This window comes from Microcaecilia unicolor, chromosome 2 (assembly GCF_901765095.1).
Source record: "Microcaecilia unicolor chromosome 2, aMicUni1.1, whole genome shotgun sequence".
Taxonomy (NCBI): Eukaryota; Metazoa; Chordata; class Amphibia; order Gymnophiona; family Siphonopidae; genus Microcaecilia; species Microcaecilia unicolor.
In genome coordinates this window covers 369,023,822-369,046,817 of record NC_044032.1, presented here as the reverse complement: position 1 = coordinate 369,046,817, position 22,996 = coordinate 369,023,822, and the positions used below count along the sequence as shown (strand labels likewise).

General features: G+C 44.5%; 1 protein-coding gene across 2 annotated transcripts in view; it reads left to right on the top strand.

The window, feature by feature from the left end:
* The first annotated feature begins 5,159 nt into the window (after positions 1 to 5,159).
* Positions 5,160 to 22,996, top strand: part of IGFBP7 (insulin like growth factor binding protein 7) — an 89,992-nt gene continuing 72,155 nt past the window's right edge. The window contains exon 1 of one of the 2 annotated variants that reach the window (XM_030194563.1): positions 5,160 to 5,637. In XM_030194563.1, the coding sequence (XP_030050423.1) occupies positions 5,235 to 5,637 (403 nt within the window). In that variant the 5' untranslated portion in view covers positions 5,160 to 5,234. The remainder of the gene's footprint in view (positions 5,638 to 22,996) is intronic. The other variant, XM_030194564.1, reaches the window with a different exon arrangement.

Genomic DNA, 22,996 nt, shown 5'->3' with positions numbered 1-22,996 from the left:
GAGGCGTGGTGAAGGCGGGCCTGGGGCGTGGTTATCGGCCGAGGAGAGATGGGCATCCTCGGCCGATAATCGAAAAAAGGCGTTTTTAGCGCGAATTTGGGTCACTTTTTTTGGACCCTGTTTTTTTCACGAACAACTCCCAAAAAAGTGCCCTAAATGACCAGATGACCACCGGAGGGAATCGGGGATGACCACCCCTGACTCCTCCAGTGGTCACTAACCCCCTCCCACCCAAAAAAAAAAACTTTAAAAACTTTTTTTCAGCCTGTACAGCCTCAAATGTCATACCCAGCTCCATCACAGCAGTATGCAGGTCCCTGGAGCAGTTGTTAGTGGGTGCAGTGCACTTCAGGCAGGTGGACCCAGGCCCATCCCCCCCTGTCACACTTGTGGTGGTAAATGGGAGCGCTCCAAACCGCCCCCAAAACCCACTGTACCCACATCTAGGTGCCCCCCTTCAGCCATAAGTGCTATGGTAATGGTGTACAGTTGTGGGCAGTGGGTTTTGGGGGGATTTGGGGGGCTCAGCACCCAAGGGAAGGGAGCTATGGACTTCAAAGGTAGTTAACTTTTTTTTTAATTGTTACAAGTGCCCCCTAGAGTGCCCGGTTGGTGTCCTGGCATGTCTACAAATCCTGGCCCCTCCCATGACCCAATGCCTTGGATTTGTTCATTTTTGAGCTGGGCGCCTTCGGTTTTCATTATCGCTGAAAAGCGAAACCGCCCAGCTCAAATCCGCACAAATCCGATGCATTTGGCTGGCACAAACCGTATTATCGGAAAAAAGATGGACGCCCATTTTTTTCGAAAATACGGTTTGTCCCGCCCCTTCACGTACCCGTTCTCGGAGATAGACGTCCATGGAGATAGGCGTTCGCGTTCGATTATGCCCCTCCACGTGTATCTGATTTTGTTTTAAATGAGCCTTTTATAAGATATTAGTACAGTTTTAAACATGAAGAACTGTTGGCTACCTCCAAATTAAATGTTCCAACAATATCTTTCTGTGGGCCAGTGTTTTCTCAGCCTTGATGTTGGTGTGTGTTAGATCCACTTCCCTTGTAAACATCTGGCACATCTGTGGCCCCATACAGACTAAATTGTGACTGTCTCTGTGCAATATCTGCCGTCTCTCTACTCTACTAATCGATGTTTCACATTTCAATTTTGTCTATAAAAATATATGTAAGAAGTTTACAATAATCAAATTAAAAAGGATAGAAAGGGGGAGAATTCTCATTTGGGCACAAGGAAGTACACGTGCTGAAACCTGGTGTAAATCCTCGCATCCAACTGATGGCGGTTTGGCAGGCAAATGAAGGGATTCTATAACATGGCACCTAATTTCTTGGAACACCCTTGACTCATTCATTTCCCTCCCATGGCCACACCCCCTTTGAGTTGGCCACTATGAAAGTTAAGCGTGGATGTTATAGAATAGTGACTAGGGCAGATGCACAGAAAGCCAAACGGAAGCCAATTAATCCCAATAACTGTTAGCACAAAATTGGCTAATTAGTTTGCACGGGTATCTTGGATCTGTGCCTGTCTTTGGGCAACTTTTATACAATCTGGTGGTTTATGTTCATTGATCACTTCATCTCCACAGGAAATTTCTGTAGAAAGCTACACTCACCAGCCCTAAAACACAACTTTCTGCATTGACCTCTAGATTCAGTAGCAGCACAGACTATGGCATTCCCGGCTGAAACTTACCAAGAAACTGGGAAGCTGAGGTAAATGCCTTCATTTATCAGCTGCAGATATTTATTTGATACAATTAGGCTTTAAACATCTCCTCAGACTCAGTTCTCTTTCCCTGCTATTATTCTACGTTTAAAAAAAAAAAAAGACATGCATTTCCTCTGAAGTTTGTCCAATTCTATGAATAAAAATAGGAGTGAAAGTGTGTCCCCATTCTCCTAAACTGACCCTCATAATAAAATGTTAATATCAGTTGAGGACTGCTCAAACTGCAAGCGTACAGTAGAAATAATTTAAGATTCAGAAAGTCTTTGCATGAGAAATCTTTTCTTCTGTCCTTTGATGTCAGTCCAGCTCAGATGTGTGGCAAAATCAGTGCTGAAAACTCTTTGTAGGTTGATTATTGCCTCACATATAACCAAAGAGGGGGACCTTTTACTAAGCTGTGGAAACTCCCGAATTCTGTAGAGGTCAGCCAAGGTTGGGAGCACAATTCTGGGCCTTGATCACAGATCCACATGTAAAATAATTGGCCTAATTGGTGCTAATAATCGATACATAGCACGGTTATTCGGAATTATGCACAGATCTACCCTGCGTGGTAATCTATAATATGCACTCTAATTTTTCCTAGCATGCAACTCCAAAGATGGTGTGGACAGGGGTGGCCCAACACAATCTGCAGCCTGAGCCGAGGAATGAGCTGCTGCCCCAGCTCCTCCTCCTCCGCGCCGCCCCCCCCCCCCCCCGGCACAATCTAGCTTCTCCCCCTTCCTTCCCAAACCTCTTCCCTGAATTTACCTTTTCTTTTCTTGTTTTTGAAAAGGCGAAGGCAGCGGCAGCGATTCCCACAGGCTGCCCTACCACTGGTCCCGGCCCCTTCTCTCTACTGCGGCCCGCCTCTGAGGAAACAGGAAGTTAAGTCAGAGAGGCGGGCCGCAATAGAGAGAAGGGGCGTACTGAATAGAATAACCCTACATTTCTGCATAGTTTATAAATACACCAAGCACCAGTCCACCCAACTAAATTTAGTGGCGGACAGTTACACCAAGTAAAAACTGGTGTAAACGCTGACGCCTAAATTACATGCGGACCAGTTGTATTCTATAATCATGTGCATAGATTTTAGAAATACCCACGATGCACCCCATTCCATGCCCATGACCACACCCCCTTTTCAATTATGCGACTAAGAATTTACACGTATCATGTTATAGAATATGCTTAGTAAGCAAAAAAAAGGAGGTAAAAAAAACCTCACGATGCCGTGAGATGTAAAACAAAATAATGAGGAGAAACTAAGGAGGATACCAAAAAACTTTATTTAGTTTCTTCAACAACATGCCATTTTCATAGAAGAGATCAAAGAACTTTTTGACTTTCCTAAAATTGTGCATTAATTCACATTGGTGTAAAATATCACACTGCAACACCTGAAGATTGATCAAGACCCCTGAGGCAGGCCTTAGGGCCGAAACACGGCCGTGTCGGGTCGTTTTTTAAAAATCCAATAAAGTTTTTTGGTATCCTCCTTGGTTTCTCCTCACTATTTTGTTTTACATAGAATATGATTAGACAGTTCTGCACATAAATTCTAATTAATGCCAATGTGTCAATAATTGCTTGTTAAGTGGCAATTATCTGCGCTGATTGGCTTAATCAAGTTGCATGTGCAAATCCAGAATACAACTGGACTTGCACACAGAACTTAAGTCACGCTATATAGAATGTGGGGGGGGGTAAGTGACTCCATGCCAACTGGACGCTAATGGTTTGCACCCTAATTGTAATGTTAGCGTGTGACTGAACAACCAACATGCTGGGGATGCCCTCGCACACAGGTGCACTTTTACTTAGCTGCCCTAAAAGGGGCCGCTGAGGCCAGTTTTAGTGAGGCTGTAAAATGGCTGCATTTCCATTTTTTCTATTATTGGTCAGGCACTAATTTCCAAAATAGCACTTGCCCATTAGCATGTGAGTCCTTACCATTACCCATTTAGTAAGCAAAAAGGGCTCATGTGTTAACCATGTGCTAATCAGATGGTGTGCAGCAATGTAGCTAACCAATTAGCGCTGGGCATGCTTATGAACCTCAACATGTACACGCTGGAAGAGAGGAGGGAGAGAGGAGACATGATAGAAACATTTAAATATCTCAAGGGCATTTATGTACAGGAAGAGAGCCTTTTTCAAATGAAGGAGAGCTCTGAAATGAGGGGGCATATGACAAAGTTGAGGGAATAGGCTTAGGAGTAACCTAAGGAAGTATTATTTCACAGAAAGGGTGGTGGAGGCGTGGAATGGCCACCTGGTGGAGGTGGTAGAGTCAAGGACTGTTCCAGAGTTTAAAAAGGCATGGGATAAACATGTGGGATCGTTTAGGAACATGAAGAATTAGGGGTTACAGAGGATGGGCAGACTGGATGGGTCATATGGCCTTTATCTGCCGTCATGTTTCTATGCCTACTCTCTGCCCCCAAAATATGCCCCCAGCGCTGTATTTGTTATCACCAGGGAAGCGTGCGCACGTGCCTGAACTACCACAGAGCACCTGAGCACACCTGTTTACTGCCACTTAGTAAAAGGACCCCTAATTTTGCTGTTGGCGCATGCTGCTTTTGAGTACTAAGCCACCCCTTGCCAACAAATTTTAGCACCTTTGAGTGAAAATACTCCACAGAGTTTATTGCTGGGCTTCTTGTCCAAAGTATGCAAAGATCAAATTAATGGAAACTAACCAAGACGTGCAAAAGGCAAACACATATGAAATATAAACTAGATCAGTTTTTGAATGATATTTGTTCTGGTACTCTAAACTGAAGGTGAAGGAATGTGAGGTTTTCAGGATTCCCACAATAAATATGCATAAAGAGGGAATCAATAAACTAAAATGTGAAATTTGTCACGGAAGACCTCTCAGAAGTTTAACTCTCCCCTTCCAAAGTTACAATACTTTGAATAGAGAGGTGATTGGCCCCTTAAATCCCAACACCACTGCTCCTCTTTCCTGGAAAAAAAAGTGTTAAATTGAGCAGATTTCTCCTGACTCGCCTTAAAAAATCGAAGCGGATTGCCTTCCTCGCCACCCTAAGAGATGATATTAGTAAATCAATGAAACAGAGCAGAGAAGTAACTTTCCGCACCGACAGAATGTTCTATTGTATTACTCTTTATTTCAGTGCAGCCAAGACGTGCACAAAACTCGGCAGAAAACTACAGGGATGGGCGAAGATCACTCATGTGTCAAACCGTAAAAACTCGGTTGAAAGTCCGAATTCACACGCCAATCCCGCTTCCCTTGCGAATGATTTGGGTTCTTCTTTCTGTGCCTGGTTTCGTTTTCAAGCATCCAGCCAGCAGGCTAGAGGAGTTTTTCAGTGCAGTGGTTGTCTGGATCGGGGAGGGGCTGGGTGGGATGTGGCTGTGGGACAGGACAGGAGCTATATTAAGGAGCTCGGGTGCAAGATTAGCCTCATATTGCAGGATAAGTTTCGCCCAGCATCATCTCCTTTTCTCCTCCTCCTCTCGTCATGAAGCGCCTCTGCTACTCCCTGCTGCTGCTGCCCGCACTGCTCTGGGTCTCGGGCTGGGCGGCCAAGGATCCGCGGCCAAAAGCCTGCGGGCAGTGCTTGCGCGCCTTATGCGCGCCTCTGCCGGCGGGAGGATGCAAGCTTGGCGCGGTGCTCGACTCCTGCGGCTGCTGCGCGCTGTGCGCCGCGGGGGAGGGCGAGGCGTGCGGGGTCGCGGGAGCGCGCTGCGCGGCGGGCAGCGAGTGCCTGCGGAGCGGAAGGGGCAGCGTGTGCGTGTGCAAGAGCCGGCAGCCCGTGTGCGGCAGCGACGGAATCACCTACCCGAGCGGCTGCGCGCTGAGAGCGGCCAACCTGCGGGAGAAGAGCGGCATCCGCCAGCTCAGCAAGGGCCCCTGCAAGAGAGGTGAGAGAACCCCAGGGGTGGGAGGCCACGTGCTGGGTGATGATGATCCCCAGAGGACATCCTGTTAGATTACTTTTTAACACAGATCTAAGTCACCTTCCAGAGTGCCCATGTCTGGGTGGGGATTGCTGTTGCTTTTAGTCCTGTCGCTTAAAAAAAAAAAAAGATTTCCTGTTATGGCTATTCAGTTCTTCCTTAGGACATCCTGCAGGATTACTAAAAGGCTTCTACTGCCTGCTGAGCAGAGTTGCTATAATAAAAGACCACAGCTGGCTGGCTGCTGCTGCGGGTCAAGGAGGAAGGGCTTCCTGGAATTATGAGACTGATGTCCTGTGCTAAGAATATAGGTTACTGTTTCTGTAAGTAAAATAGGCAATCTTCCATCCCAAGTTCCTTCTGTAATTAACTAAGAAGTATTGATCCTAGGATGCAAACCTGCTTGTAAATTTGCACCTGTATTACTAATTATTACTTTTTAAAAATTTGGAGGTCAACCTTCAAGTAAGAAACAGCTCCTGGCTGGGTTAAATCACCTGACAAAGCTGTAACATTTTTTTGAAAATGTACTCCTATGTTCTCAAAGGACTGTCATAGACGACGTCTTAACTTACATCCACCAGTATGTAATTATTGCACATTTCTTTATACTTTCTTTAATGTGCCACCTCATATTTTGTGCTTTACAGTTAAAGCGTAAAATACTTTGCTTTGCTTATTTGAAATGCAGTCTTTTGGGTCCCGATATGAACCACATTTCGGAAATTACTGTTTCAAGGGTCCCAACAAGAAACCCAACTGTTCATTTCAATACTGGACATCCTTGACCCTTGAATACTAACTGAAAAAAAGACGCCTTGAGCTAGTCAAGGGTCAAGGATCTCCAGTATTGAAATGAACATCTTTGACCCTTGAATGGTTTCTTGTTGGGACCTGAAAGACTGCATTTCAAATAAGCAAAATATTTTACGCTTCAACTGTAAAGCATAAAATATGCGGTGGCACATAAAAAAGTATTTAAAAATATGCAATGATTAGATGCTGTTGGTTGTAAGTTAAGACTAGTTGGTCTATGACAGTCCCTTTGAGAACATATGCGAGCATTGTTAATTTTTTTGAGAATGTTCTCATATGTTCTCAAAGGGACTAACAATATTTTGAGTATTTTTCCATATGGGATTTATTGCTGTATTTTGTATTGCATTTTCCTATAGTGAATTTTTCATACCTCCTTCTTGATGGTGGTTAAATCACCGGTTCGGGTTAACTGCTAATTTTAGTTAGTACCACTAAAAACCAGTTAGCACTGAACTGAAAAACGGCTATTTTGAGGGTGATCCAGAGGTGGAGTCAGCACTTGGTCAGTTAAGTTCTGTTTCAAGGATATTCAGAACTTAACCAGCCACGTTAACTGCATAAATAGGACCATATAAAAGTCAGTCCTACCTTGCGGTAACCCATAGCTGGTTAAGTACTGCATATCACACTTAGGGGTATGTTTACTAAGGTGCATTAGCTTTTCTAACACACCTTTAAAGTTAAGGTGCGTTAAATGCTAACACGCCTATACATTTATATTGGCGCATTAAGGTACCTTTAAAGTTAAGGTGCGTTAAGTGCTAACACGCCTATACATTTATATTGGCGTGTTAATGTACCTTTAAAGGTGCGTTAAATGCTAACACGCCTCTACATTTATAGTGGCGCGTTAGCGTTTAACGAGCGTAAACCATTTACGATCATTAAAAACGCTAACGCGCCTATTGCGCACCTTAGTAAACGTAGGCGTTAAGTGACTATCAGGCTTATTTTCGAAAGAGAAGGACGCCCATCTTTCGACACAAATTGGAAGATGGGCATCCTTCTCACAGGGTCGCCCAAATCGGCATAATTGAAAGCCGATGTTGGGCATCCCCAACTGCTTTCCGTTGCGGGGATGACCAAAGTTCATGGGGGCGTGTCGGAGGCATAGCAAGGGCGGGACTTGGGCGTGCCTGACACATGGGCATCCTCGACCTATAATGGAAAAAAAAGGGCATCCCTGACGAGCACTTGGATGACTTTACCTGGTCCTGTTTTTCTTACGACCAAGCCACAAAAAGGTGCCGAACTGACCAGATGACCACCGGAGAGAATCGGGGATCACCTCCCTTACTCCCCCAGTGGTCACTAACCCCCTCCCACCCAGGGCCGTGCCAACACGGTAAGCGAGGTAAGCACAGCAGGGGGGGTGCCGTCCTCTGGGGGGCGCCGCCGCACCGTGCTTACCTCGCCCTCCCGCTTCTATGTCCCAACTGCCCGCCCTCTTCTCCCCCCCCCCCAAGATCCCTTTCCTTTTTTTTCCTTTTAAATTTACCTCCGTCCGGCAGCACAGGGTCAGTGAAGGAGGCAGCGCGCCCGACGTCTCTAGCCAGCCTTCCCTTCGCTCAGTGTTCCACCTTCTTCTGACGTCAAGGAAATGACGTCAGAAGAAGGCGGGACACTGAGCGAAGGGAAGGCTGGCTAGAGACGTCGGGAGCGCCGCCTCCTTCTCTGACGCTGCGCTGCTGGACGGAGGTAAATTTAAAAGAAAAAAAAAGGAAAGAGATCTTGGGGGAGGGGAGAAGAGGGCGCCAGCGGGCAGTTGGGACATGGGAGCGAAAGGGCAGGGGAGAGAGAGGAGCATGGATGGGAGGGGGAGAGGAGCATGGATGGGAGAGAGGGGAATTGCTGGATAGAGATGAATGGAGGGGGCAGGGGACAGATGGGCATGGATGGATATGGATTGCAGCCTTTGCAGGGCTCAGGGAGAGAGGGGAATTGCTGGATAGGGATGAATGGAGGGGGCAGAGGACAGATGGGCATGGATGGATATGGATTGCAGGGCTCAGGGAGAGAGGGGAATTGCTGGATAGAGATGAATGGAGGGGGCAGGGGATAGATGGGCATGGATGGATATGGATTGCAGGACTCAGGGAGAGAGGGGAATTGCTGGATAGGGATGAATGGAGGGGGCAGGGGACAGGTGGGCATGGATGGATATGGATTGCAGGACTCAGGGAGAGAGGGGAATTGCTGGATAGAGATGAATGGAGGGGGCAGGGGACAGATGGGCATGGATGGATATGGATTGCAGGACTCAGGGAGAGAGGGGAATTGCTGGATAGGGATGAATGGAGGGGGCAGGGGTCAGATGGGCATGGATGGATATGGATTGCAGGACTCAGGGAGAGAGGGGAATTGCTGGATAGAGATGAATGGAGGGGGCAGGGGACAGATGGGCATGGATGGATATGGATTGCAGGACTCAGGGAGAGAGGGGAATTGCTGGATAGGGATGAATGGAGGGGGCAGGAGATATAGAGCAAGAAATGAAGAAGAAAGGAGGAAAGTAAAGAAATAAATGGAAAGGAAGCTCTGGAAACGGAGTTAAGACGACAGATAGCAGCAGAATCAGATACTGGGCCAGCATGATCAGAAAAAGAAAGTCACCAGACAACAAAGCTAGAAAAAAATCATTTTATTTTCATTTTACTGTTTGGAATATGTCCACTTTGAGAATTTACATCTGCTATCTTATTTTGCAATGTATAGCAACTTGTTTCTAAGAATATTGGTGACAATTCCTGTCAGTGTGGCAAGTGGTGAGCGATCATTTTCACGGGGGGGGGGGGGGGGGGGCGCCAACTGATAGTCTGCAGGGGGCGCCAGAGACCCTAGGCAAGGCCCTCTCCCACCCTCAAAAAGTATCTTTAAAAATATTTTGTGCCAGCCTCATACTCAGGTCCATGACAGCAGTATGCAGGTCCTTGGAGCAGTTTTAGTGGGTGCAGTGCACTTCAGGCAGGCGGACCCAGGCCCATCCCCCCTACCTGTTACACTTGTGGTGGTAAATGTGAGCCCTCCAAGACCCACCACAAACCCATTGTACCCACATGTAGGTGCCCCCCTTCACCCGTAAGGGCTATGGTAATGGTGCACAGTGGTGGGTAGTGGGTTTTGGGGGGCTCAGCACACAAGGTAAGGGAGCTATGTTCCTGAGAGCAATTTCTGAAGTCCACTGCACTGCCCCCTAGGGTGCCCGGTTGGTGTCCTGACATGTCAGGGTGACCAGTGCACTACGAATGCTGGCTCCTCCCATGACCAAATGGCTTGCATTTGGTCGTTTCTGAGATGGGCGTCCTTGATTTCTATTATCGCCAAAAATCAGAAACGACCAAGTCTAGGGATGACCATCTCTAAGGACGACCTCAATTTCAAGATTTGGGCATCCCCGACCATATTATCGAAATGAAAGATGGACGTCCATCTTGTTTCATAATACGGGTTTCCCAGCTCCTCCACCGGGACGTTTTGCGAGGATGTCCTCAGCAAAACTTGGGCGTCCCTTTCAATTATGCCCCTCCACGTGTTAACCAGCTCCACATTCCCAGAATTTCAGTGCCTCCTGATTTAGGTACTTTCAGCAAAAACACGGTGCCATGTCGAGTCCTTAATCCCAACAATAAAGTGTGCTTATGTAATTCCTTGACATTCCACAGTTTGTTTGTGAAGAACCAAGATCCGTTTCCCACTCTATTCTCGCAGTGTGCTAATGGCAACATTAGCGCATGGCCATTAATGCAAAAAGATAGAAAAAGACATTTTTATGGCTGCGGTAAAATGGCCTTAGCGCACGAGAAAGATATGCATAAGGGTATGCAAAGGCCACTTTTTACCATTGCTTAGTAAAAGGACCTCTAAACTTTGAATTAAGGGTTGGGAGAAGACTGCAAATCAGATCCTTCCTCTGCTACTCTCTTTATATAACTGCGGCTAAGTTGCTTTATCTTTGTTTTTTTTGCATATATTAACACAGCCATAATGGATTGATCATAATACAAGGGGGTTGAAGGATGACCACTGAAGGGGTTCAGCTCCATTACACAGCCATGGATTTTTTTTGTTCTGAGTGAGATTAAGGACTCAACACGGCACCGTGTTTTAGCTGAAAGTACCTACCTCAGGAGGCACTGAAATTCTGGGCTTGTGGAGCTGGTTAATATATAGCCAGTTAACGCCTATGTTTACTAAGGTGTGCTATAGAAGCGTTAGCGTTTTTAATGATTGTAAATGATTTACGCACGTTAAATACTAACGCGCCCATATAAATGTATAGGCATGTTAGCATTTAATGTGTGTCAAGGGGATTGGGGAGGGCTATAGACCACTATGGATTTTTTTCAGGGGATTTTGGGTGGGGGGAGGGAATGTAGCATTCATCAGGTCATGAGCCAATCCCAGCTGTTCGGTGCTGAGGGGGGATGTGATTGAGGTGTAGAAAATCTTGAGTGGTATGGAGCGGGTGGAAATGAATCAATTTTTCACTCATTCAAAAAGTACAAAGACCAGGAGACACTCAATTAAATTGCATAGAAATACTTTTAAAACAAATAGGAGGGAATATTTTTTCACTCAAAGAATATTTATTCTCCAGAACTCATTGCCAAAGGATGTGGTAACGGTGATTAGTGTATCTGGGTTTCAAAAAGGTTTGGACAAATTCCTGGAATAAAAGGCCATAGTCTGTTATTGAGGTAGACATGGAGGGGCATAATCGAACGAAAACGTCTATCTCCATGGGCGTTTATCTCCGAGAACGGGTCCGTGAAGGGGCGGACCGAACCGTATTTTTTTTACAAAAAATAGACGTCCATGTTTTATTCAACAATTTGTGAGCTGGGCGTTTTTGCTTTTCAGCGATAATGGAAAATGAAAGCGCCCAGCTCAAAAAACGATTAAATCCAAGGCATTTGTTCGTGGGAGGGGCCAGGATTCGTAGTGCACTAGTCCCCCTCACATGCCAGGACACCAACCGGGCACCCTAGGGGGCACTTTTACAAAAACAAAAAAAAAGGTAAAAGAGCTCCCAAGTGCATAGCACCCTTCCCTTGTGTGTTGAGCCCCCCAAATCCCCCTCAAAACCCACTGCCCACAAGTCTACACCATTACTATAGCCCTAAGGAGTGAAGGGGGGCACCTACATGTGGGTACAGTGGGTTTGGGGGGGTTGGACGACTAAGCATTAAGCAGCACAATTGTAACAGGTAGCGGGGGGGATGGGCCTGGGTCCACCTGCCTGAAGTCCACTGCACCCCCTAACAACTGCTCCAGGGACCTGCATACTGCTGCCAGGGAGGTGGGTATGACATTTGAGGGTGAAAATAAAAAGTTGTGAAACATCATTTTTTTGTGGTGGGAGGGGGTTAGTGACTACTGGGGGAGTCAGGGGAGGTCATCCCCGATTCCCTCTGGTGGTATTCTGGTCATTGAGGGCACTTTTTGGGGCCTTATTCGTGAAAAAACAGGGTCCAAGAAAAGTGCCCTAAATTCTAGCTACAAACGCATACTTTTTTTTTTTCATTATCGGCAAAAGGCGCCCATCTCTGTTCGGGTGATAACCATGCCCCAGTCCCGCCTTCACCATGCCTCCGACACGCCCCCGTCAACTTTGTACGCTTCCGCAATGAAGTGCAGTTGAAAACGTCCAAGTTCGGCTTTCGATTATACCGTGTTATTCGTTTTTGTGAGATAAACGTCCATCTCCCGATTTAGGTCGGAACTTGGGCGTTTTTCTCGTTCGATTATAAGCAGGATAGGAGAAGCCACTGCTTGTCCTGGGATTAGTGGTAACAGTGGTTAGCATATCGGTTTATAAAAGGTTTGGAAAGTTCCTGGTGGAAAAATCCATAGTTTGCTATTGAAATAGACATAGGGAATGTTGCTACTATTTGGGTTTCTGCCAGATACTTGGGACCTGGATTGGTCACTGTTGGAAGCAGGATACTGGGCTGGATGGACCATTATGGCTAATCTTATGTTCTTATGCTGCTTTTTCTGACAGCTTACACTTTTTAATGCAGAGGTAATTTACATGCTATTATTGTAATCAATTACAGTAAAGTTAACTCATTTATGGCCCGCTAATACCAGTAATATAGTTCATAGCAGATTACAACTAAGATACTAGATTTTAAAAAATGTAGGGGCTCTTTTACTAAGCCACGTGGAGGGGCATAATTGAACTGCGCCAGCCATTTCTATGGGCGGCCAACTCTGGGGCCGGCGCCACAAGCGGGCGGAGCCAACCGTATTTTTGAAAAAGATGGCCGTCCATCTTATTCTTCGCTAATAAGGTTGGGCCCGGCCAAATGTCAGAGTTCACCGGGTTTGAGATGGCCGGCATCAGTTTTCAGCCATAATGGAAAATAATGCCGGCGATCTCATTCCCGGCCAAATCCAAGGCATTTGGTCGTGGGAGGCGCCAGCATTTGTAGTGCACTGGCCCACCTCACATTCCAGGACACCAACTGGGCACCCTAGGGGGCACTTCTAAAAATTAAAAAAAAAATAGCTCCCAGGTACATAGCTCCCTTCCCTTGGTTGTTTAGCCCCCCAAATCCCACTCCCCACAACTCTACACCATTACCATAGCCCTAAGGAGTGAAGGGGGGCACCTACATGTGAGTACAGTGGGTTTTGGGTGGGTTTTGGAGGGCTCCCATTTACCACCACAAGTGTAACAGATAGGGGGGGATGGGCCTGGATCCACTTGTCTGAAGTGCACTGTACCCACTATAAACTGCTCCAGGTACTTGCATACTGCTATCAGGGAGCTGGGTATGACATTTGAGGCTGGCAAAAATGTTTTTTTTTTTTTTGTTTTTTTTTGGGTGGGAGGGGGTTGGTAACCACTGGGGGAGTAAGGGGAGGTCATCCCCGATTCCCTCCGGTGGTCATTTGGTCAGTTGGGGCTCCTTTTTGAAGCTTGGTCGTGAAAAAAAAAGGGATCAAGTAAAGCCGGCGAAATGCTTGTCAAGCCTGGCTTTTTTTTTTTTTTTCATTATCGGGCGAAGTCGGCCATCTCATGAGCACACCCCTGTCCCGCCTTCACTACCATACCGTCACGCCCCCTTGATGTTTCGCCGGCTCCGTGGCGGAAAGCAGTTGAACCCGCCAAAATCAACTTTCGATTATACCGATTTTGCCGGGTTCAGGAGATCGCTGGCCATCTCCCGATTGGTGTCGGAAGATGGCCGGCGATCACTTTCGAACATGAGCTGGATAGGCACCTACGCGCGCCCAACATGCGTCAGTTTTGAGTTACCGCCCATCTACTGTGTGGCCCTTGCGGTAATTTCATTTTTGATGCATGTCCTCTACGTGCGCTAGAAAATTATTTTTATTTTCTGGCACGCAGCATAAACCAGGCATTAATCATCATTCTACGAGCATTGACAATTACCGCATGGTTAACGCATGAGACCTTACCGCTAAGTCAATGGCTGGCGGTAAGGTCTCAGACCCAAATGGACGCGTGCCAAGTTTTATTTTGCCGCACGTCCATTTTCGTCAAAATTTTTTAAAAAAAGGTCTTTTTTTACAGGCGTGCTGAAAAATGGATCTGTGCGCGCCCAAAACATGCGCCTACACTAGCGCAGCCCATGTTTCAGTGCACCTTAGTAAAAGGGCCCCCTAGGATGTAACAAAAATTTTGTGAGAATTATCATAATTGGCAAAAATCTAAGATATAACAAAATCTAGCCAGAATTATCATAAACAGCAATAATCACACCAAGACATTTCTACACAAGGGAAAACTGCAACATATTACTTTCTTAACACATATTTATAAAGCAGCAGAGTTTTTAATCCTTAAAAATCAGGAGCTAAAGTTTTATGTTAAGCTTGTGTTAGGAAGCTTTGCGTTAAGGGCCCCTTCGATTACCATCACAGCAATGCCAACAAAGCCCATTCACTTTGAATGGACTTTGTTGGCATTGCCACGCGGGAATCCCTAGTGCGGTTTGGTAAAAGAAGCCATCAGTGTTAGTGCACAGTTCTAATGCAAACGTACTGCTGTTCCTGGGGTTGGATGTTATTATACTCTCCTCAGACCTGGAATAAACTGCTAACAATTGAGCCTTGATTTCCCTGGAAAATGAGCAGAGCTGAGACAATAATGTGCTTTCTATTCTTGCAACTAATCACCAAGGGATCCTTTTACAAAGGTGCACTGAAAAGTGGCGGGTTTTGGGCGCGCGCCAATCCATTTTTTAGCGCGCCCGTAAAAAAAGGCCTCTTTTTTTCCCCCGAAAATGGATGTGCGCGCGTCCATTTTGGGTCTCTGACCTTACCACCAGCCATAGACCTAGTGGTAAAGAATTTGGGTAGTAAGGACCTACGCGCGTTAGATGGCACTTGGCATGCATCCGATACGCGGACCAGAAAATAAAAATTATTTTTCAGACACACATATCAGACGCGCACCAAAAATGAAATTACCGCAAGAGCCACACGATGGTCGGGCAATAAGTTGATTTTGGCACGCGTTGGGCGCAGGTAGACACTTACGCGGCCTAGTAAAAGGGTCCCCAAATCTCAAGATTAGGACCTCCCTAGGAGGGCTGAAAGCAGGGGTTCTCAATCTAGTCCTCAGGACACATCTAGCCAGTTGGAATATTCATGAGATAGATTTGCATACAATGGAGGTAGTCAAGTTTGAGTTTCAAATTTATTGAAAAATTACTATCTTGCCCTACAGGACATCCATCTGGGTGGCGAACAATCTAAAAAAGTATAGGGAGAAGAAGAACACTTACAAGAACAAAACAGGAGACAAAAGGAGAAAGGGAAGACCTACAATATAAAAAGGAAAGAGAAGGGAGGGAAAATTAGTTCACCAGGCATAGACTACCTCATCCAGAAAAGCTAAGAATAAGCATCTTGAAAAAGGAAAGTTTAAGTTCATTTTTAAAGAGTGGTAAATCTGTCTAAAATTGGCGGTAGGGAATTTCATAGTGTGGGATCCTAGAAAACAGCAAGGCAAACAATCTGCGAAATCCATACGTGGAAAATGAGCAAGCAGATCAGTATTTTATTGAAGATGCCGTATTTAAGACAGTTGACCGACACAGGCCGTGTTTCGCCCACAAAAGGGCTGTGTCAGGGGCTATAATAAACAAACATATTAAATTACTAGTAAAGAAGGCCCGTTTCTGAGAGCAATGAAACGGGCGCTAGCAAGGTATTTTCCTTAGTGTGTATATTTGAGAGAGTGTGTGTGTGAGAGTGAGTGTGTGAGACAGAGAGACAGAGTGAAAGTGTGAGTGACAGAGTGAGGCTGTCTGTGTGAGAGTGTGTGTGTGAGAAAGAATGAGAGTGTGTGGCAGCCCCCCCCCCCCCCTAGTTAAAGAGGCCTTTAGATATAACAGTGGTCCCTGGGCAACTGCTCCTTTCAGCCATTGGATTAAATATTCCTTTCTAGTGTATTGGAGCAAGAAGTAGATCATGGCTGGAGGCTCGTTACAGCCTTGATCTGTCATCATAGTGTTCCCATTATGTGCAAAACAGTGAAAGAAAGAAAATGAAAGTTAACCTTTGTGGAAAGAATAATTAGTCATGCATGTGTCACTTTGAGTGTAGCTGTTTGTGTGTGTGTGTGTACTATGCGGTGCTTCCATGGTAAAGTAAAACTGGCGGAGGGGTTACATAATATTGTGCTTGCCATGGCAAGAACTGAAATCCAATGGTAATGTTGTTAGGGTGTTGCTAACAGTAAGAACCTTCTCCTCCACAATGATATGGTTCATAAAGTTGCTTGATAGAAATCATTAACAGGTTTTTACCAGCTGCACATGCTGTTAAATGAACCTTAAGTAATAGCTGTATGAGAACAGTATGGGCATACCAATTGAAATTAAAAGGTTTGCTTGGTGCCAATTTCACCATGTAGTATGCCCTAGTTTAAAAAGCTGATATCTTACTGTGCTGTTTTGTATAATTATAACAGAAGGTGTAATAAGAGCACCCCCCCCCCCCTGTAAAAAAATAATCCGGCTGTCCTTATTAAAGTTTGCTATCAAGTTTTGTGGAAGTCGTCGACGCTCCTCCCCCACCCCCGAGGTCGACACTCCTCCTCCCCCCGAGGTGGAGGCAGGCATCGCTTTCAACTAATTCACCTGACTGAAGTCCTGCTGAGTGTAAAAGAAGCACAGAAGAGCAGAGGGCAGGCGCCTTCAGTGTTCCCCTGCTCTGTCAGCGTCCCGGCCAACAGTAAACAGAAAATGAGGGCGGGGCGCTGAGAAAGCAGGGGAACACTGAAGGCGAGCCTGCCCTCTGCTCTTCTGTGCTTCTTTTACACTCAGCAGGACTTCAGTCAGGTGAATTAGTTGAAAGCGATGCCTGCCTCCACGTCGGGAGGGGGGGGGGGAGGAGGAGCGTTGACCTGAGGTGGGGGGGGGGGTGCGGCGGTAAGTCCAGGCAGTTGGACGGCCCACTGAGAGAGAAGGGGAATGACTGCAGTCAGCTTAAATGAGTTGAAAGCGCTGTGTGTGTGTGTGACATGAGACCCCATTGCAGCTCGTTGTTTTTGCAGCGTTGTTGGGCTCGTGTTACCCAGAGAAGGAGTGACCCCTTTTGCGTTTAATGCTCCTCCTTTGTTGTGATAGGTCCATCATCCGTCGTTGCATTCCGTTGCTTGGCAACGATGGAGGCGCACGTATTGAGTGAGCCGTTCGCGTGTTAGGTCCGTCCCTTCTTTTCTTTGAGTTGTTTGATAGGTGCATGGCAACGATGGAGGCGCACGTATTGAGTGAGCCGTAGGTCTGCCCCTTCTTTTGTTTGAGTTGTTTGATAGGTGCATGATGCGTCCGTTGCGTGGCAACGGCGACTGACGCCTTCGCCTCAGACGCTCCTCCCTTGTATTCCTATTGGTGTTGCAGCTGTGACGCTCGTTCAGATCATGGCGGCGCACAGATGTACTGTGGTTAAAAGTGGTTACAGAGCTTCGAACATACAAACTTTTGAAGCCTCAGAGTGTGGTTCAGAACGTTCGTGGTGCTTTTTATGTCCAGTTGGGGCGTGGCGTAGGTCGCAGATGGGGCGTGGCTGACGGCAGTGGTGAGTAGTCCGAATAGCCAGGAGGACTACAGCAGTTCAGGATTTCACTGCCTCACTGCCACAGTTGGAGGGAGCTTCAGAACGTTCAAGGTGGGATTTATTTATATAGATAGAATCTAAACATTATAGAAACAAATCAATGATATTTAATATTAAAAATTACAAATTAAAACAAATATAAAATATGTAAAACATGAATTATAAAATGTACATGTAAAACATAGATATGAATTAACAATGAGAGTCACTTTCAATTTAAAAAAATGGATAAAAACCTATAAAATATTTATAAATATATAATTATAATAATCAAATGAATAAGACATTAACATAGGAAAATATAACATTATATATATATATATTAGGAGCAAAGAAAGGGCACAGGTGCAAACATATAAAAATGACTATCAAACATCTTTTCAAAATATTGTACATTAAAATTGTCAATTGATCAAATGATAAAAGGAAAGAACACATACCTAGTCTGTATCTCTACGAATAAGAACAACTAAAAAAACAGAAAAAAATATATATGAAAATATAAATATATAAATATGTTTTGTATCATTAGATAAACTAAAAAATGAAAAATGTGAAAAAATACTAATATGAAAAAATAATATAATAATTAAAATGATAAAAAATGAATGATGGAAAAAATGAATAATTAAACAATGCATGAATAAATGGTGAATTAAAATAATAACCAAACAACAAAATCAAAAAGCAAAACATTGTTAATAAAAAATATAAATGAAGATATAATTAGAGTGGGAGGGAAGGAAGGGATCCTCAGGAGCTTAGCCTAGAATGGGTAGCAGAGCTGGTGGTTGGGAAGCGGGGCTAGTGCTGGGCAGACTTATACGGTCTGTGCTGGGGCTGGTGGTTGGGCAGCGGGGATAGTGCTGGGCAGACTTATACGGTCTGTGCCAGAGCTGGTGGTGGGAGGCGGGACTGGTAGTTGGGAGGCAGGGATAGTGCTGGGCAGACTTATAGGGTCTGTGTCAGAGCTGGTGGTTGGGAGGCGGGGTTGGTGGTTGGGAGGCGGGGATAGGGCTGGCCAGACTTATACGGTCTGAAGAGGACAGTACAAATAAAAAAGTAGCACATATGAATTTATCTTCTTGGGCAGACTGGATGGACCGTGCAGGTCTTTTTCTGCCGTCATCTACTATGTTTACTATGTGTGTAATACTTACTTGCAAATTGCATATCAGGACAAGGAAAAAGGAAATGCAAAAAACCAGCACAAACAGCGTGTCCCTAAATGACAAAATTATTAAAAAATAAGAATAAAAAATAATTAAATAATAAAAAAATAAAAATGAATGAAAAAATGGTGACATACAGGTCTGTAAAACAACTTTTATAAGAAAATGTAATTTAAATTCCAAAAAACTGGTGTCATATGTACTTGGTTGTTATTTAATATGTACTTATTAGTATGTAAATCGGCAAATATAAGCTTCCAAACCACTAATATAAACTGCGGTGCTACCCCCATGCAGTTTATTGTCATCAAATGCATATTTATGAGATAACATAAATTTGCACTGATACCTCAAACTCCTATGCTGTATAATTCAAATTCGAATAACAAGGACCTGGTATCATACTTACTTAAAATCAGTATTTAATCAAGTATGCATCAAAGCTAACATAAATTAAAGTTACCCTCGATGAACCTTAAGGTCTCATAACGCACTGATCTTGTAAAGATATATTCTTATTTACTGACAGCATTTGAACAAGATTTCAAACATTTATAAGTTAATCTCTCTCTATAAAAGGCAACCCCAACGTTCTGAAGCCTCCACGGAAGTTGAGGCGCCCGAGATATCCAGTGTGCCCTGGAGTGTCTGCACCGCCCTCGCGTCAAAACGTCATGACGTCAAGGGCGGAGCTATAACACTCGGAGGCCCGAAATGCGAGGCGAACGCGAACTCCGAACAACGCAAGTAGCTCTGAGGGACGGTCTGCACCGCCCTCGCGTCAAAATGTCATGACGTCGAGGGCGGAGCTATAACACTCGGAGGGCCGAAACGCGAGGCGAATGCCAACCCCGAACAAGGCAAGTAGCTCGGAGGGACGGAGGGAGGGGGCCCCTTGCTAGCGCCCGTTTCATTGCGCTCAGAAACGGGCATTTTTTCCTCTTCTTCCGATTGCTGTTATATAAAACACCATTGTTAAGCTTTCAAGTTACTAATGTCAGTGTCTTAAAAAATGATATATGGTCTTAAAAAGCTTTACTTACTGTTGTGTTTCCAAATCTCCAGCAAGTAGTCTGTTATCAAAGCTGGAAAAAACGTTTGAAGTAAAAGGACTTCCTTTTATACCTCATTTCCTGTTTAAATTCTAAATCAACACCTCAAACCTGTGATTGCTTTAAAGTGCCAAATGGTGTTAAAATGATTTGTGTAAAGTGTGTGGAGGTGGAACATGTGTCAGATTGGATAAGTCATAAGTTAATCAATTATTTAAATGAGACACAACTTAAAAATGGTGTGAATTAAATGCAGTAATAATGTGACAACCAGTCAAAAGCATGTGAATATAAGATTGAAGAAATAAAAAATAATAATGATTAAAAATGAAGAATGCAATATGTTTGTAAAAATAAAATCCTCGCTCTGAGCAAAAAGATAACTATATTCATGGTCTTATATATAAGACAGCAAGTAAAATATTTAAAATAAATAAGGAAGTATTATAATACACTAATATATGAAATTAAGTTTATTGCAAGTTAATGAATAATAAATTAAAAAATAATAAAAAGTAAAAAGTAAATCAAAAATTGATAAATAATAAATGAGTAAAAAATGATTAAAAAAATATATATATTAAAAATATGAAAAACATAAAACATATTAGATATGGGTGTATGTGTATCTCAGATTCAAAGAAATACAGATAGATCTGTTTCCATATTTAGACCATCTGGATATAAGGTCTGTAATTCAAAAATAAATTGCTGTTCTCTTTTCAAGAGAAAGTTATCAGCCGATCCTCCACGCCAACTGCTCTTGTAGACAAATATGACACAAAAGCGTAATTCTTCAAATCGGTGTCCTAGATTCTTTGAATGTGCTACCAATGGTTTTTCAAGTGCATTCCTTTTTAAAGCACTTTTATGTTCAATGATTCTTATACTAAATTGTCTCTTGGTTTTACCTATATATGCTAACCCGCATGGACAGATTGCTACATAGATGACATTTTTGGTTTTGCAATTTGAAAACTCTTTGAGATGAATACTTTTATTGGATGATGGAATGTGGACAACATTAGTTTTCATGTTGACATTACATACTGAGCAAGATCCACAAATGTAGGTAAAAGCCCACCTTTTTGATGCTGCTTTTAACTCCTAACCCTTACTCACTTGTTCAGTACCCTTACTTTATCATCCCCACTTTAGTAATTCCCTTATGTGTCCTGTTTGTCCTAATTAGATTGTAAGCTCTGTCGAGCAGGGACTGTCTCTTCATGTTCAAATGTACAGCGCTGTGTACGTCTAGTATCGCTATAAAAATAAGTAGTAGTAGTAATGTCTCCTCCCCGCCAGGGTGCCTTTAAATACAAAGAAACTAAGATCTGCAAAGCTATGGGAGAAGTCATGGCAATGTTGTACTAGGGGTGCCATCATATTACCTCTCCTGATGTTGCTTATGTGCTCAATCATCCTTGTTTTGATCTTCCTAGTAGTTTTACCCACATAAATAAGCTTACGGGCAAAGAATGAGATCGCAATCAGAATCATGGGCCCAGTCCCACCCAGCAGCATCACAGCTATGATATGGCTGGCGAGGATCCTCAAACCCTTCCAGTTGAAGACTCCAGGCATATCTCCCTCACTTCCCCTGCAGGCATTCCAGCATCTCAGCTCTAATCCCACAACCCTCACCCCCCCCCCCCCCACCAGTACCGTTTAAAGCCTTCAGTAGTTTGCCAGCAGTGAGCAGCAACTTATACCCGCTGCTCAATCACAACTGACTTTTTCCACATAGGCGAGACCAGGTCAGAGGGAAGCTCGGATCAACGTGAACAGCGGGTATGAGTTGCTTCTTACTTTCATTGAAGAACTGAAGGCTTTGAACCGAGGGGGTTGAGGGAGCAGAGTTGACAGACCCAGTCACCTGCAAGGGAGGGGAGGAAGAAATGCCAGGCTGGTGGTGGGGTTGTCATGCCCGCCCACCTTGGGGTCAAGCCCATCGAAAATTGGGTATCTGGCTATGCCCTAGTTTAGCAGATAGTCCATCTGTATCCTCTGGAGCGATTTTGATTTCATGTAATGGTTGTTTAGTATGTGTTTTTATGTTGCTTATTTTATGTATATGCTATTGAATGGACTATGAATATTTTATACATAATAAATCCTTAATCCCCCTTCCATATCAAACTAGACCTGAAATGAAGCTGGAAATAGGGATGGTGAGTAAGGTACTGAACTGAAGAAGACATTGTCTACCACAAAATTATGCTTTTCTCCAGACCTGTCCAGGCAATGAAGGAATTCGTTCAAACGTTGGCAGAATTCCAGACAATACATATGAGTCCTTTGGTCTATGAATTTCTAATCTTTTGAGTTCAGGAATGTCCTTCACCTTCCCTTTCTTCTTCCCTATCTTAAAATAGAGGCAAGGTCACTCACCACTTGATGGCACCCAATAACCCAATCTTCTACCTTCCAGTGATGCTCTAATGAGGTTCAGGGTGCTCCAGAGGGGCATACCTCTTTGGGCACATGCCCATAGCAAAGTCAGGTGAGCTTTTTAAGACACTACTGGTGTCACTCTCAGTGATGTCACTTCTGGTGTTGTTGAGCACCTCTTGTAGACTAACACAGCAACAGGACTGTGATGTTCAGTTTCCTCTTCTAATCAACTCAATGCTCCAACACATGCACCTGGGCAGCTCTGTACTTCTAGTACTGCAGTCAGGTGAGCTTTTTAAAATGCTACCAGTGTTGATCCAGCAGCAATAGAGCTGTTTCTCCTCATGATCACCTCAGCACTCTACAATGGGTGTCTGGTCAGTCGTGCCCCAGTTCTCAGAGAAAGCAACCCCCACTTAACCAAGTTACCAAGATATACAGCCCAAACGTGGGGAAATGGACCTCTCCCCAAAGAGATGGAGCCTTGAAGCAACTCAGATCTGCACTGTGAATCAGCTTTGAGCATCAGACAGGGATATAGTAAGGCATTCTTTCTTCTGGGCAACACATCAAACGAGGCTGACCCAGATGTTCAAAGAGGTGATGCATCCCATCTTATATATGAGCTGTAAGCTGTTTCCTAGAGAAATTAATGATTCAGCAACTGAGAAGAAATGTGGTTATCAAATGAGCAATGCAGTGGGGTAAATATTCTGTCACTGATGGTCAGCATTGTTTTGGTCACTGCTAGAGTAATGTCCAAATGCTGGGCTATGCCCAGGCACT